Below are 14317 nucleotides of genomic sequence, written 5' to 3' on the forward strand. Positions count from 1 at the left end.
ACAGTGACTTTGTTGGGCATTCAGACCCATTCACCTTGTGCACACTTTATTGTGTTATAGACTTAATAAAACAATATTTAGATATGTTAAATTTGACATTATGTTGTGTTTTTAAATAACCAGTTGTCTGATCTGGTGTCCACCCGCCCATTCTTGTCTTGTGTGTTAAATCAAACATATTCAGTGTTTTGTTTTTTATCATTGTGTCTGGTCCTATGACATATTTGTCCTGTGAACTGCAGACCACTGATCACAACACTGGTCTTTTAAAAACCTCATATGCAATTAAAATGTACATTATGATATTAGTCATATGTGTAGCTCTAATAACATTATGATGTAATTTAGAAAATCAGAAGTATCTCCGAGATATTTGTTTAATTATTAAGTCAGTTTATTTGTTAATCCATTTCAAACTACTGTCTTTGAGAATGATATGTTGTTTTTAAGATGTTATAACTGTTAATCTGATGCTGTTTATTTATTGTAAAGATGTCCAACTGCATGACCTCATCTTATGCACCCCCCACCCTATGTGACGTGTTGCTGTCATGTGACGTGCTCCCACCCACCTCAAGCATGGGACTCCCATCTCGTTGTTGTTGTTGTCGGTGTTTCAGGGAGTTCAGTTATTTTAGTTGTTTTAAGGGGAAGCAGTTATGATTTTGTGAGTTTTTAATTTATTGATTTTTGTTATCATTTCCATTCATCATTGTTTCAGAAACTATGTTCAGGGAATGCCGCCCACTTTCCCTAAAAAACTAAAGACAAACACATGCTTTATATTCGGTTCACACACACATACAGAGACATCTATACCATCCATGTGCCTCATTCCCACCCTCAGCCATCCATACTGTACATATTCAGAAACCCAGCCAGTCATTCAAACCCACACACCCACTAATCCCTCCCAGTTTCTTCAGATTCCAACTGGGCAGATTCAACCACCAAAAGCAGCTCGGATACATCCACAGCACTAGAGGTTATGTTTTTGAAGAATTATACCATCTGAACTACATGAAACGAACCCAGAAAAAAAGATAATCTGACATCAGAAGCATCCAGATTGAGCACATGTGACCCGGAGCAGCTGGTCGAGCTCCAAACCCAGAAATCTAAACACATTCCTCCAGCAGTAGATTCATGTGTAACATCATCACAGGCCAGTGAAGACAGGGTGGGCCTACCCACAACCCAATAGTATACATTGAGGATACACAGGCACATATGGACACACACACATACACTCGAGCTGTGTTGATGGAAACGGGAGATGGCGGTAGACAGGGTGGTCCAGGGAGACGGTTTACTGAACAGCCAGAAAGAGTTGCCAAATGTCAGATCAAGTTTTTAGATGTTGTGGGTTCTTCTTCCAGTATTGTGTCAGACTGGTAGAGTCAGAGTAGATTGGTCCGGTTGATTGACAATATGCTATTTATATACATATTAGACTTTGTCAGGAATGAAGTGATGAAGGCCTTATTTACATAGCGGTCCCAGGTGTTTACAGATGATCGGGTCGTGCAGGAGGACCAGATTGTATCGGTGGCAAACCGGTGAGGTCGAATCCAGTTCAGGGGCAACATTTATAGAACTGTCCTTGGATTAATCTGAAACATACTCATAAAAGAGTGGTATCAAATAGTTTTAGGAGGCTAAAACCGCTGAAGTGAATTTTATACTCTTTGAAGATCAAGTTGATGAAAATAATTAAGTTGTTTTCATGAAATAAATGATCAACAGACTTTCAGTAAAGTAATGCATCCCCGTATAACATCTTCCAATATCGCCAAAGCAGCTGTGTTTTCAAACAGTTTATTCCACACGAGATCTCATTCTGTTTTTTGCTTGAACGGAAATTGAATTGGACCAATAATTCCTCCAACCTATAACTAATAATGTAAGCTTTATATATTGATTGAAGTTCAAGCCGAGCCCTGACATACCAATGAAGAAAAGCTCCTCCAAACCTCAACATGAACCAGCTGGAAATGCTTAGTGTATGTAGTAATTCATGTGACCGATACACAGGTTTTGTGAAATATTAAATAATTTAGTAAGTTCTATAATAAAGCTACTTGACTGTATGTTTCTAGTTCAAGAACTGAGAATACTCTGCTGCTTCCAAACCTTAATATTATCAACAGGAAATGCATGCTCCAGACATTTTATATGAATCTATATCTTTCTGCTTAAAGTCATTGCTTTTATATGGAATTTGATTGTTGGACCTTTTTATAAATGAGGCCCCTGATCTTGGACTGGTATGATTCATTGGTGTCGAACTGGTAGACAAAGTGCACTTGGTGTTTGTCCTGTAACAGATTGTTGTACGGCAGCCCAGTTAGAGAAACTGTAGACCCAGAATAATCTGGACTGGTAGACATATAGTGCACTTGGTGTTTGTACGGCAGAGCAGCTGTAGTTAGACCCAGAAGAATCTGGACTGGTAGCCGGATCTGGTTTTCCCCGCGGTAGAAGCAGGGTCGTGGAGCTTTTTGGACTAGTTGAATATTCCCCCAGCTGTCGCTGATCAGTCAGTAAGTGTCCTACGCTGAGGTGAGAGCCAATCAGGGTGGAGCTTACTAACAGGTTGTCCCTCCCTTAGAGGAGACAGGAGGAGGAGTACTACACTCGCCTGGAGGCCGAGCGGCGGCGGAAGCAGGACGAGGCCGAGAGAAAGCTGCTGACTCCCGACGACCCGGCCGGTCTGTATCGGCCCCCGCTGCCCCGGGATTACCAACCCCCCGCCCCCCACAACCCTACTAACACCCCCCCGCCCCCCCCCACAGAGAAACACCTCCTACCTCAAAACCCAGATCGCCTCCCCCGACACGCTCTACACCGCCAAGTTTGTCTCCTACGCGGGAGATGAGGAGGACGAGGAGGAAGCCACCAAAGCAGGGAGTGGCGGCGGCGGCAGTCAATCAGGTCAGGTGAAGCTGTCGGCGACCAGGAAGTCGTACGGCGACCTCCCGGCCTCCGCCTCGCCCAATCACAGCAGGCCTCAGCCGCCGCCCACTGCGCGCAAGCCCCGCCCTCTTTCTGACGGCATCTTCCTGTCTGGCTCGTTCCAGCCGCCATACAACAACTCCAACAGTACAGGCCCCCCCCTTCCTGCCAAACCCAGCTCCGTGCCCCCAGGAGGCTTTAAAGGTAGACCCGGAGAGAGGAGGGAGGAGTCAGGCTCGCCACAGCGCCCTCCGCAGCTCCCATACCTCCCTCTCATTCGCTCATCTCTTCATTTACTACCCACTCCTTCATAGTTTAGTGCTACTTTTTGTCTTAATTTGTTTCCCCTTCAGTAGAGAAAAGTTCTGCCTTTTTCATTTCCACCGTCTACTTTTTCCTTCTTTACGTGTTTGTCCAAATTATTTTTTTGTCGTCCCTCAGTCCCCTCCGCTCATCACTTTGTTCGTTATTTTATATATATATTTATGTGTGGAAATTTCCCTCGCTCTCTGCGAACAAATCAGATTGTATCTGTAATTTTTTGATGTTGATTTGTTTGAACACCTCATCCAGTAATTATCTCCCCTCCACATGTCCCTCTACACAACCCCTCTCCCCCGCTCCTCAATCAGCACTAGCGAACAGAAAAAGCAATCGATAATCACGCCACCACTTATTTGATGCAGATTGGGACCCATCAAAGCCAATCATAGTACTGTTGGTGTTGTCGCTCGCCGTCTCCTTTGTGTCTGGTCTGTCGCTGCTTGGGACGAGGGGGCGGGGCCAGCCGTCAGTCCGCCTGCCCCCTTCCTGCCCCGTGGCTCTGCTTAGCGGTGTTGGCTTTAAAGGGAAGGAGACACAACCATTGGCTTCACACAACCATCACTCACCTAAAGGACTCGGCTCTCTTTCATTATTAACATGCCAACATGCACACAGCAGCAGTGTGTAGAGTGGAAGGCCTCTTGCTTTGTCTGTGGCTGTTTCTAAGAGGTCTAAATCTTCGTGTTGCCAAACTCTGAGCTTCTGTGTAACTCAGTCTGCTCAGACTGCAGCGCCTCCTAGTGGCAGTTTATTCAAGACTTTAAAGGTCATGCTGGGGATACAGGTCACTCTAAAAGACACGTGTTCATCTTAACAGATCAAATATTAAACAGATGTTTTTCTTGGTTTATCCTTGTTGAATGTTATGTCAAGATAACTATCATTACTTTTCTTCATTGTTGGAAAGCGATATCTCACAGTGGAGCCAGCTGTCTGAATTCTTTCCTCCTCTGATTTTATCTGAGATACAATTTCTAAGCGAACTGGTTTTATTATATTTAGTTTTTTTCTTTTAAGGTATATGCCCCAAAAATGTAAGACAATTCATGTTGTATTTCAGTTCTTTAGACAAACTAATTAGTTATTAACATGGGGGTCATAAGATAAATCTAAGGAGGAGTTAATGAATAACTGAAGAGACCATCAGTAAAAACATATTTCTAATATACTAAATGTTGCTTTTTTTCAAGCTTTTCTGTAAGATTTTTATTTGTAAATTATTAAATGATTTGACCTTTTTAGGGGTCTATCACATTATTTAAATAAAACAAGGAAAATTACACAAAGTAATGTATATTTCTCCAACATTTAAGGTATATGCCCCAAACATTTTCTTGTGACATTGTGCTGCTTTTTTTCTTCTAAAAAGTTACTCTTTAAATGAACTCTCACAGTTGATAAATACACAACTTAAAGCCAGATGTTGAGCCTCAAAGCTCTTGCTATCAACCCCAAAAAAGTTACAGACGCCCAAAAGCTGAGTTACAGGCGCCCATAAGCTGAGTTACAGGCGCCCAAAAGCTGAGTTACAGGCACCCAAAAGCTGAGTTACAGGCACCCAAAAGCTGAGTTACAGGCACCCAAAAGCTGAGTTACAGGCGCCCATAAGCTGAGTTACAGGCGCCCTTAAGCTGAGTTACAGGCGCCCTTAAGCTGAGTTACAGGCGCCCTTAAGCTGAGTTACAGGCGCCCTTAAGCTGAGTTACAGGCGCCCTTAAGCTGAGTTACAGGCGCCCGAAAGCTGAGTTACAGGCGCCCGAAAGCTGAGTTACAGGCGCCCGAAAGCTGAGTTACAGGCGCCCAAAAGCTGAGTTACAGGCGCCCAAAAGCTGAGTTACAGGCGCCCATAAGCTGAGTTACAGGCGCCCATAAGCTGAGTTACAGGCGCCCATAAGATGAGTTACAGACGCTCAAAAGCAGACGCGACTGAAGCCATTTGAGCATTCACAGACAAACGGAGCGACCGACACCGCACAGCCTGAAGGTTACCGCCCCCCTGGGGTCCAGGAAGCGACCTTCAAAATAAAGCTCCTCCATCCCTGCTGCTTATTGAACACTAAAACACATCCAAGGCCTCATGGAGAACTTCGTGTTGCATATTCACTCGAATCCCCCCCAACCCCCCTCAAAAAAAAAGATCTTACTAATGCGCCACTACCCATCCCACCCACCCAACCTCCCTCAGAAATAAAATCTGCATGTCCCAACCCCCGACCATCACACCACACACTCATGCAGCATAAACACACACACACTGCACTCTGGCTGCCAGCAGCTCATCCCAGTAACCGGCTTGAAGTCTATTGCTTTTACTGCCTGTGCGTAGCTTCCACCAGGCCGCTGCCTCCTTTTATTTATTCTCTATTTATGCGTTTGTGCTTCCTTTTCCCCACTGTTGCCTGTCTCTGTGTCGGTCTGTCTGTTAACCTGCCTTTCCAATATTTTGAATCCTTGTCTGTGCTTTGTTGTCGGCCTGTTTCGGCTCTCGGCTGATCATTTGGCCTGTCAGTCTGTGTCTCCGCTGTCTAACGCTGCAGCTTTACTAAACCTTACTACAACTCCCAAAGGGCATTGCGGCAGGTTCAGGTGACCAAACGGCACCTGAGTCTCTGGCTCCCCTGACATATGAATCTTTCAAAATGTATTGAAATGAGTGTGACTTGAGCTGGCAGCTCCCAAAGCAAAAACAAGTGGGCTCTTCTTGAAGCAAAGATGTTTTTGTAATCTGAATAAAACCACGAGAGAAAACAATGTGGCTGAAAGGACACACGGAATGGAGACGGCTGCAAAATAAAATGAAACTCAAATCATCAAAAACTGCCCGTTGGTGCAGAAGAAAAGTGAGTTTTGTTCAACTCAATCTAAGAAAAACATTCACAACTTTTTAAGAATCTGTGAAAAGAATCTGGAGATTTTTTTCCATTGCAGTGCCAGAAGTATAATTTCCATCTCTTTTGGCTCCACGGAGGAATGTTACTGGCCCCGATGGAGGGTTGTTTCTCTGTGGTTACTTTGTTCTCCGCCAGTTTGTGTCCATGTGGTTTTGGGGCTGAAGTGGGACCCGGCTTGATCCCCGGCCCAAACTACAACCTCAGATCTCTCCCTGTTTTCGTGCTGTGAAACCCAAAGTAAAGGGCTTAGGAGCTGCCAGCTGGAGGAATCCATCTGGGTGTACACCCTGTCACTGTGTCTGCATCCCAACTGTACCAACTTCCATTTCATCTGAAACACCAGACCCAACATGCCTTTGGACTCCCAAGTTGTGTTGTTTAGAAACGCAAAGTGGAGTTGAGAAGTTTAATGGCTCAAGTCCCGGGTCACTCATCTGGCAGGATTCAACCACTGCTTTTTAACAATTTGCACAACAATGGAGAAGATCTTCAATTAGCTGTTTGGATCCAGTATTTCCTCTCAGCCTGTGGTGTGACATATTGTGCCATGGACACAATCCACAGTCTCCGTTTTATTCTAAAGCTAAACGCATCATTTTGCTTAGTTCCTGCTCGCTGGCATTATCCTTTTTTCTTCTGTCTGCCAACTAATGCCATGAAAAGACCAAAATAATAACGATCATTCAAAGATATAAATATATATAAAAGATTTACAAATAAGTTTTTTTTTTTTTTTAAAAGGTTAAGCTGTGCATCACTCAAACTAGAAGATGAAATAGTTTAGTGTGTTGGGGAATATTTTCAACTGCAGATTAATACACATCTACCGGCTTGAGTTGAGTGTTTACCAAGCGACTAATCTATAAACACAGATTCTGCTTTCACGTGTAGAATCTGCAAACTGGACAAGGTTTTGCCATTGGAAGTGTTTCGGTCTCAGTTTACACACACACACAGCTAGGATGTGTGTTTTGGCCTAGTGGCCACCTGCTGTATTGCAGGACCATGTGACACAAACCGGCCCCAAAATGTACTGTCTTCTTGATAGAAGAATGACAAAAAGAGCTGGTTTTCTGAGCTTTTTATATTATCAACGTTATATTTCTCATGTTCTGGACCGGCTCAGCTGGAGGACTCTAAGTAATGCTCTATGGACCCAAACAGGTTTCTGGTTTCTTAATGCATCCAGTTATTATCCTTATAGGTTCATTGTAGGTTTGGTCTTTTCATGGTTTTGTGTTTCTGACAATCGAAGTATGCTGAAGAAAATTTATTTGGAAAGTAAACTCTGCAACGCTGGGCCACGTAGTTGTGATCCACTCGGCTTTAGGCTGGACGTTGCTTGTGGTTTGGAAAAGACACTGGGACTCACGATGAGACGACTGATCAATGTTCTTCTTTTGGGGTCAAAGGTCGCGGGTCACCCTCCTTGTTTAGCGCGGGTTATATTTGTTCTTACGTTCATACAGGAGCTTTTTCTTCACACCTTGGCTTGATTTCAATGTTAAACATTCAATCCAAATAGTATATACGTCCTACTGTAACCGATCAATTTAACGGTTTTCATTCATTCAATGAAAAGTCAAACGGTTGGAAATAAAATGGTGAACACGGGTGTTTTTTTTGGATGATTCAGGGCTCCAGATCATGACATGCGTGACGGTGACCGTGGCCTCAGATCCCATCGACTCTTCCACAGACCATTTCTGCTGCTTTGGAATGGCCCTTTAACAGCTTTCTAACTCCCTCTTTCTCTTTTCGTGGCTTGCCGCTCTTCTTTTGATGACATCTAATGGTTTCTGCCTTAATGCTCCTCCAGTTCCCTCTCTTTCTTCCCGCCGCTGCGGCTGGTCTGTGGGAAATTAAGTGATGACGACAGAGGAAGCTGCTGGCTGCCGGAGACCCCGGGTCTCTGCTCGATGTTCAACACTATAAAAGGGAAAATGAATACGTCGTCTGTGACGTTTTTGAAATGCGCAAACGCCCGTAATTCGGTGTTGGTGACGGGAGTAAGAGGGAGACGGAGACCTCGACATCTAGCAGCCAGCAGCTTCTATTTCAGATATGCCTTTTGTGATGATAAAAGCTGTTGTATGAAGGATGCTGACTCGTGTCTCACTGCTCTGTCTGTCTGTCTGCTGTGTGGCTCCTGAACCTCGGACAGGATTTAACTCGTACACTGGAAACTCAGCAGGAGTTGTAGGATCGGGAGAAGTCTACAACGACCCGCGAGACAAATGGACGAAAGGGTGAGACACTTTTTTTTTTTTTTACCTTCTTCTGTTCTGTTCCCTGGTTTCAGATCTGAAGGGCTGATGCATCGTGATACAAGTTGGTAAACATTTTAACAGCAAAATGTTATCGGGTGTCGCTGCAGCTGAAATGTTTCTAGACCGCTGTCTCCATAATGCAGGGAAAGAGTCAAAGGCAAATTCTTCATAAAAATAGAGGAACTTTTTGCTTTTGTCCAATGTTTATAATTCTGTAATATTATAATTCAGCTTTATGGCTCTTTAAATATAGTGTTGGATGCAATGCGTCGTACTGTAAAATACAGTATATGTATGATCAGGAAAATTGACTTAGTCAGGGGGAGGGGGGTACTTTAAAAAATGTCTTCCTATACAGTTACCAAGTTCCTGTTAAAGAAATGTAGCCCGACAACTCGATTCCATTAATTTTGGATCACTTTAATAAAAAACATGCAAATACGGTCGAGACAAAAGAAAACTGTTAGGATTTCTTTATTATTTTATATGGAGAGCAGAAAAGGAACAACGTCACAAATTCTGCCATCCAGCTGTGAAAATGGCTGGGAATAATAATCTTGACGAAGGGGAAAATGGGTTCTCCTTTTCTGCTGTCCAAACAAAACATTGGCAATGTGTTTTCTGTTGTAGTGCTGAAGTGGCTCCTAACAAAGGATTACTTTCACCGTATATTAACCCGCCCATTAAAAACCAACGTCGACCATTTCAACAATAACGAATGATGTAATGAAACTCCTTTTGCGTGAAAAAAATGTCTTCCTCCGCAGTCAGGAGCAGGAGAACTCGATCCCCAGCGGCGCTCCCGAGAGTATGACCTTCAAGGAGCGCCAGCGTCTCTTCTCTCAGGGGAAGGAGGTTTCCAACAAGGTCAAAGCTTCACGCAAACTCATGGAGCTGGAGAACGAGCTCAACACCAAGTAGTCGCCCCGAGCCTTCCCCTCCACTGCGACCTCTCCGCTCACGTTAAGGCGCGGGCGGGACGCGACCCGGTCCAGAGAGCCGGCGCTCGCTTCCCACCACCGACCGTCTCTTCCTGTTTGTGTTGCCCCGCCCCCTTTTTATTTTTTTTATTTTAATCACTCAATAACTGGACCATCCACTTTTTTTTTTCCGACGTAGCTTCATTGTTGCAATAGGAGAGACATTCGTGGCTTAAAACATTTTTCTTCCCCCTGTTGAGGTCTGTTGGAGTTCTATAATGATAAAGCACTGTAAAAAAAAGTTTTAATTGTATGTAGTGAGAATTTGAGAATCACACGACAAAGGGTGATATATTTTTGTTTATAAAATGGTTCTTGGGGCGAGGGGATGGAGAAAGGTTTGTTCTCATTTTGATTCTTTTTTTTTTTTTAAATAGCTCACTGAAATATGAACAATTTTATGGTGTTATTATCTTCATGCTCTTTTTCTGCATTGTTGTTTTCACACTTTTAATTGGCAGCAGAAATGCCGGGTTGAGCTCCAGACCAATCTGTATTTGCTTCTCTTTTTTTAGATTTTTTTAATTAAATTAAATTCTTAGTAAGTGGAGACACTGTTCATTCATTCCGTAGCAAGAAAGCATTGGGATTTGTTTTGTTTCTTCTGTGATGTTTTAGATAAACTCTGAAGGATCATACAGTCCGGAAAAAGATCTTTAAGTGCACAACATTACTGTAAATATTTGGGTCCACAACTGTCTCACTCTTTTACTACTGTAGAAACCTGCCAGGCGACTAAAAAGTGCAACACTAACGTGATTGAACAGCATTTTGGTCTCAGGACAAACTTCTAAAACTGGACTGTCTCCGTGCTGCATCTTACCGTCAGTGGAGTTAACGTTTTAAATGTTCCGCCCCAATCTGAGGTCACTCTAATTTTATTTTTAATCTAATAGTCTTTTTTTGTTTTGCAGAGTTGTGTGTGATTCATTTGATTGATTGTACCTGAAATTCAAGCCAGAAAAAGGATTTCTTCTACTCACAATGTGATTGTTGGTTTTCACAATAAAAAAACAAAGGAATTACTCTTTAAGTCCTCTTTTGCTTTAGAGATATTTATTTCAAACGTTGTGGGAAAGGGAAAAAAACCTAAACATACTTAATATTAACGATGTATCTCCAAACTGTTTTGAGAAGCGGATTACAGTTGGGACCTCTCGTACCGTGGTGATGATAATCTGTGTTTTTTCTGCGTTACGGAAGGTTGTTTGTTCTTTTCGCCAGCTGTAGTTCAGGAGATCCAGATGGTTTATTTTAGGACTGGAGTCAAAGTGACAGAACTGTGATTGTACACAACACTAAAGTAGGAAAAGAGCCTTCAGACCCCGAGTTCTAAAATGAAAAAAAAAGAGATAGAAAACGGTTTCAAATGTATCCCGTCTGCAGTTTGACTCCATCCTGTGTGGATTTATTTAATTTGTTTTCTCTCTGGGAGCCTCCACTAAAAAGAAAAGCATTCTCCATGATGAGATAAGATGCTGTTAAAATAACTGACCTGTAAAACTACAGACTACACACTCTCCTCTCCACCCACAACAACAACAACAACTCCTTTTTAAGTTTGAAATGAACTGAATCATCTTAATGGTTTCATGTTTAGCCTTTTTGTAAATCATTAATAAATACAGAGTTTTCAACAGTGCAGGCTGAAAGTGTGGTATTTTGTCTATGGCGTGATATTGATATTGTTTCTCTGGTAATTGATTGAATATCTCCATTTTGTAATACTTCTTACTTCCACTTTGTGTCTAATTAGATAACACTATTGTTACTGCACTACATTCTTTCTGACTCCTATACTTAAGTTGACTTTAGATGGAGATTTAATGGACACAATACTTTACAGCTTCCCAAGTCTCCTAAGTAGGGATGGGCATCGTTTGGGTTTTTTCCGATCCCGATGCTAAACCGATACTTTTAAAACGATACTGGTGCCTAAACGGTGCCTGCACCGTGCAATTTTTTTTCTTCAAATTGAACAATATTATTAACTGTTTAAAGTATACTATAGATGTAAATAAATAAATAAGTACATACAAAACACACTTCAAACTACAGCTTCAAACCTTTTAACTTCAAACTATAAAAATATATATATGCTTTACTGGACTACACGTCATCATTAATATCAACTGGAGAGATTTGTTCCAGCAAGCCGAGGACGGGCGTTCAAAAGTGTGTGTGTGTGTGTGTGTGTGTGTGTGTGTGTGTGTGTGTGTGTGTGTGTGTGTGTGTGTGTGTGTGTGTGTGTGTGTGTGTGTGTGTGTGTGTGTGTGTGTGTGTGTGTGTGTGTGTGCGCGCGCGCGCTGGAAGCCCCGCCCCCTTGAGCCGAGCTCTGCATGCAGGCGAGCAGAGCAGTAAGTGTGCTCTGATCCGCGCTATTTTAATAATCGTTTTTTGCGTGCGGGTACCGCGCTACCTTTTTAGTATCTATATACCGTGCAACTTTACAGAGTAGTGTAAAAAAACAAGTATTTAAATCGGTTCAGGCACCGCAAGGAAGCACCGAAATCTGCGTTGCTTTTCGGTCCGGTAGGTACCGGACGTGTTGGTTCTCGGTACCCAACCCTACTCCTAAGTGCATCCTTTTTCCCTCACTTGCGTCTTTTCCTTGCGTCTTAGTCCCTTCCATCAAGGATGCATGGAGAGACGCAAGGAAACAATGCGAGGAGAGAGGAAACAAGTGTTCTGGAAAGCATCACGTGGAGCGAAGTCTGTTTCTGATGACAGCAGATCAGCTGATCACAGCTGGCAGTCGGCTTTAACAGCTGGAGACTTGAGGAGTTTGTGTACCTGAAGATGCGAGGAAAGGAACCGAGGAGACACAACATAGGGAAACGAGAGAACCATTGTTTTGAGATGTAAACTGCACATATGTTTGCATCTCCTCCTGCTTGTACTAACCTGCCTTTTTTTTGTCTGATCATAATTCAACTTTGAAAAACACTATTCCAAAGATAAAGTGTAATAAATAAATGATAATTTATTTAATTTACTATTAAGGGGATGTTTCTACTGTACCATAGATGCGAAGCACCTGTTGGAATTTGTCATTTACCTTCCTAAACAGAAAGTGAAGAACATAATGGGTTTTGGTTTTTACATGTTTTGTTTTTGAAAACTTTTTTTACATGGGCTATCGTAAGGCATTCTGGCTATACTGTATAACCTTTTGCACATTTCATCCTTATTGTTCAGTCTTACTTATTGACTTTTTTTATCATCAGCCTTTTTCCAATCAGCCATCAATGCTGCTGTCAAAAATGAATATGAAAATATTAGCGTGCGTAACGGTCACCGAACTTTCAGTGAACTTAGTAATGAGTAGTGTATTTTACAGAGAGGATTCACAGCTGCCAGGGTCCAGTGGACAACATGCAGCATCTCTGCAGCAGCAAGACCATCCTTCTCTGCCACCCGGTCACCACCGCCAGCAAAGAGGTCTCGTGCCCTCCAAGCCCAACTACACCCACAGCCACCAGCATCAAACTTTTTAGATGTTCATTGGGTTGCTTCTGCACATGGACAACTTCTCCAAAAGATTAAATCTAGGTGTCATGTGTCACAAATGGATAATAAAGTTAGCACATAGGTCAGGATGGCTGAGCGGTCTGAGGCGCTGCTTTCAGGTTGCAGTCTCCCCTGGAGGTGTGGGTTTGAATCCCACTTCTGACAATCTTTTCATGAACCCATTTTAAGTTAACAAAGACCGATAGTGGCAATATACTACCAAAAATTCTCAATACATTGTCTGACGTTATGACATTCTGATACACATTAAGTGGAACCTGTTGTAGAACAGGTTGCGGTTCAATGCCCCTTAGATACTGAAAACTGCTACCATATGTGTGTGTGAATGGGTCAACGAGGAGCATGCATTGTTCAAACTGTTTTCCTATAACCATTTCCTTTTAGTAGCCCACCTACACTCTGTTGTTTAGTTACTTTTTTGCATGTTCGGTCTGTATGCATTTACATATAAGTCTACAGCAGCACAAATATAGTTTGTGCTGCTGTAGGCTTATATGTAAATGCAATTGCCAAAATCGTCATACCTGGTAATATTTTTCTTATAATTTAAACAATTTGTGAAATTGAAGGAGTCATGTAATGTACCCTTTTTCATAGCTTTGGGTTAATCATTGCAGTACCTCACATCCTGTGATGTACGTTTGCACTCACTAAAACTCTAATGTAAATAGACAGCACTAACGGGTGCATGTTATAGCGTCCAACAGCAGCCGGTGCCAAGTGCCAAGACTTACCATGAACAACCAGCCATGGCTCAACATCGCCCCCTAGTGGTAAAACAAACTGGACTTTTATCAAGGGAAATATCAGGACTTTTCAGTTTTTCCACACAACTAAATGAACCTTACTAGAACAGAGAGCAAAATAAGTATCAACTAAGGTTGATTTTGCACCTGAAAAGTATTTTCCCAATCAAACCATATTCATTTAACAGCAGGCAAGTTCAAACCAAACTTTTTTTATTAATCTGGGAAAAATATTTCCTGTCAAAGGTCTACAAAACTCAAAATGAACAAAGAAGACAAATATAAAAATGTCCTATAGAAATGTGTAATTTAGAATGAATTACACTAAATGTCTGCTTGGCTACTTTTTTATATTTTGTTCAACTTGCCAAAAGCAACACTGCAGTTCTTTACGGTCCGATATTTTTTTCAAATAATACAAATGCTCTTTGAACAGTTAGAAGTAGATACAAATTCAACAAAACAAAATAAACATTTTACACCATAAATAGGTTTACATAATACATAAAGTGCTAAGGCTTAACGTTTAGCCAACAAGTATTGTCTCACTTGAATGAATATTAAGTAGAACGAAGTGAAGTCGCAGCTCATTTTAGTGACGACATCCAACCAGACTGCCT

General features: G+C 42.2%; 1 protein-coding gene across 1 annotated transcript in view; it reads left to right on the forward strand.

Moving 5' to 3' along the window:
- afdna (afadin, adherens junction formation factor a) overlaps positions 1-11052 on the forward strand; it is a 61328-nt gene extending 50276 nt beyond the window's left edge. Inside the window, 4 exon segments of the mRNA XM_079215304.1 lie at positions 2612-2784; positions 2786-3159; positions 8335-8419; positions 9208-11052. Coding sequence (XP_079071430.1) covers positions 2612-2784; positions 2786-3159; positions 8335-8419; positions 9208-9361 — 786 coding nt within the window. The 3' untranslated portion in view covers positions 9362-11052.
- The last annotated feature ends 3265 nt before the right edge of the window (positions 11053-14317 follow it).

The sequence above is a fragment of the Taurulus bubalis genome, assembly GCF_910589615.1.
Source record: "Taurulus bubalis genome assembly, chromosome: 3".
Lineage (NCBI taxonomy): Eukaryota > Metazoa > Chordata > Actinopteri > Perciformes > Cottidae > Taurulus > Taurulus bubalis.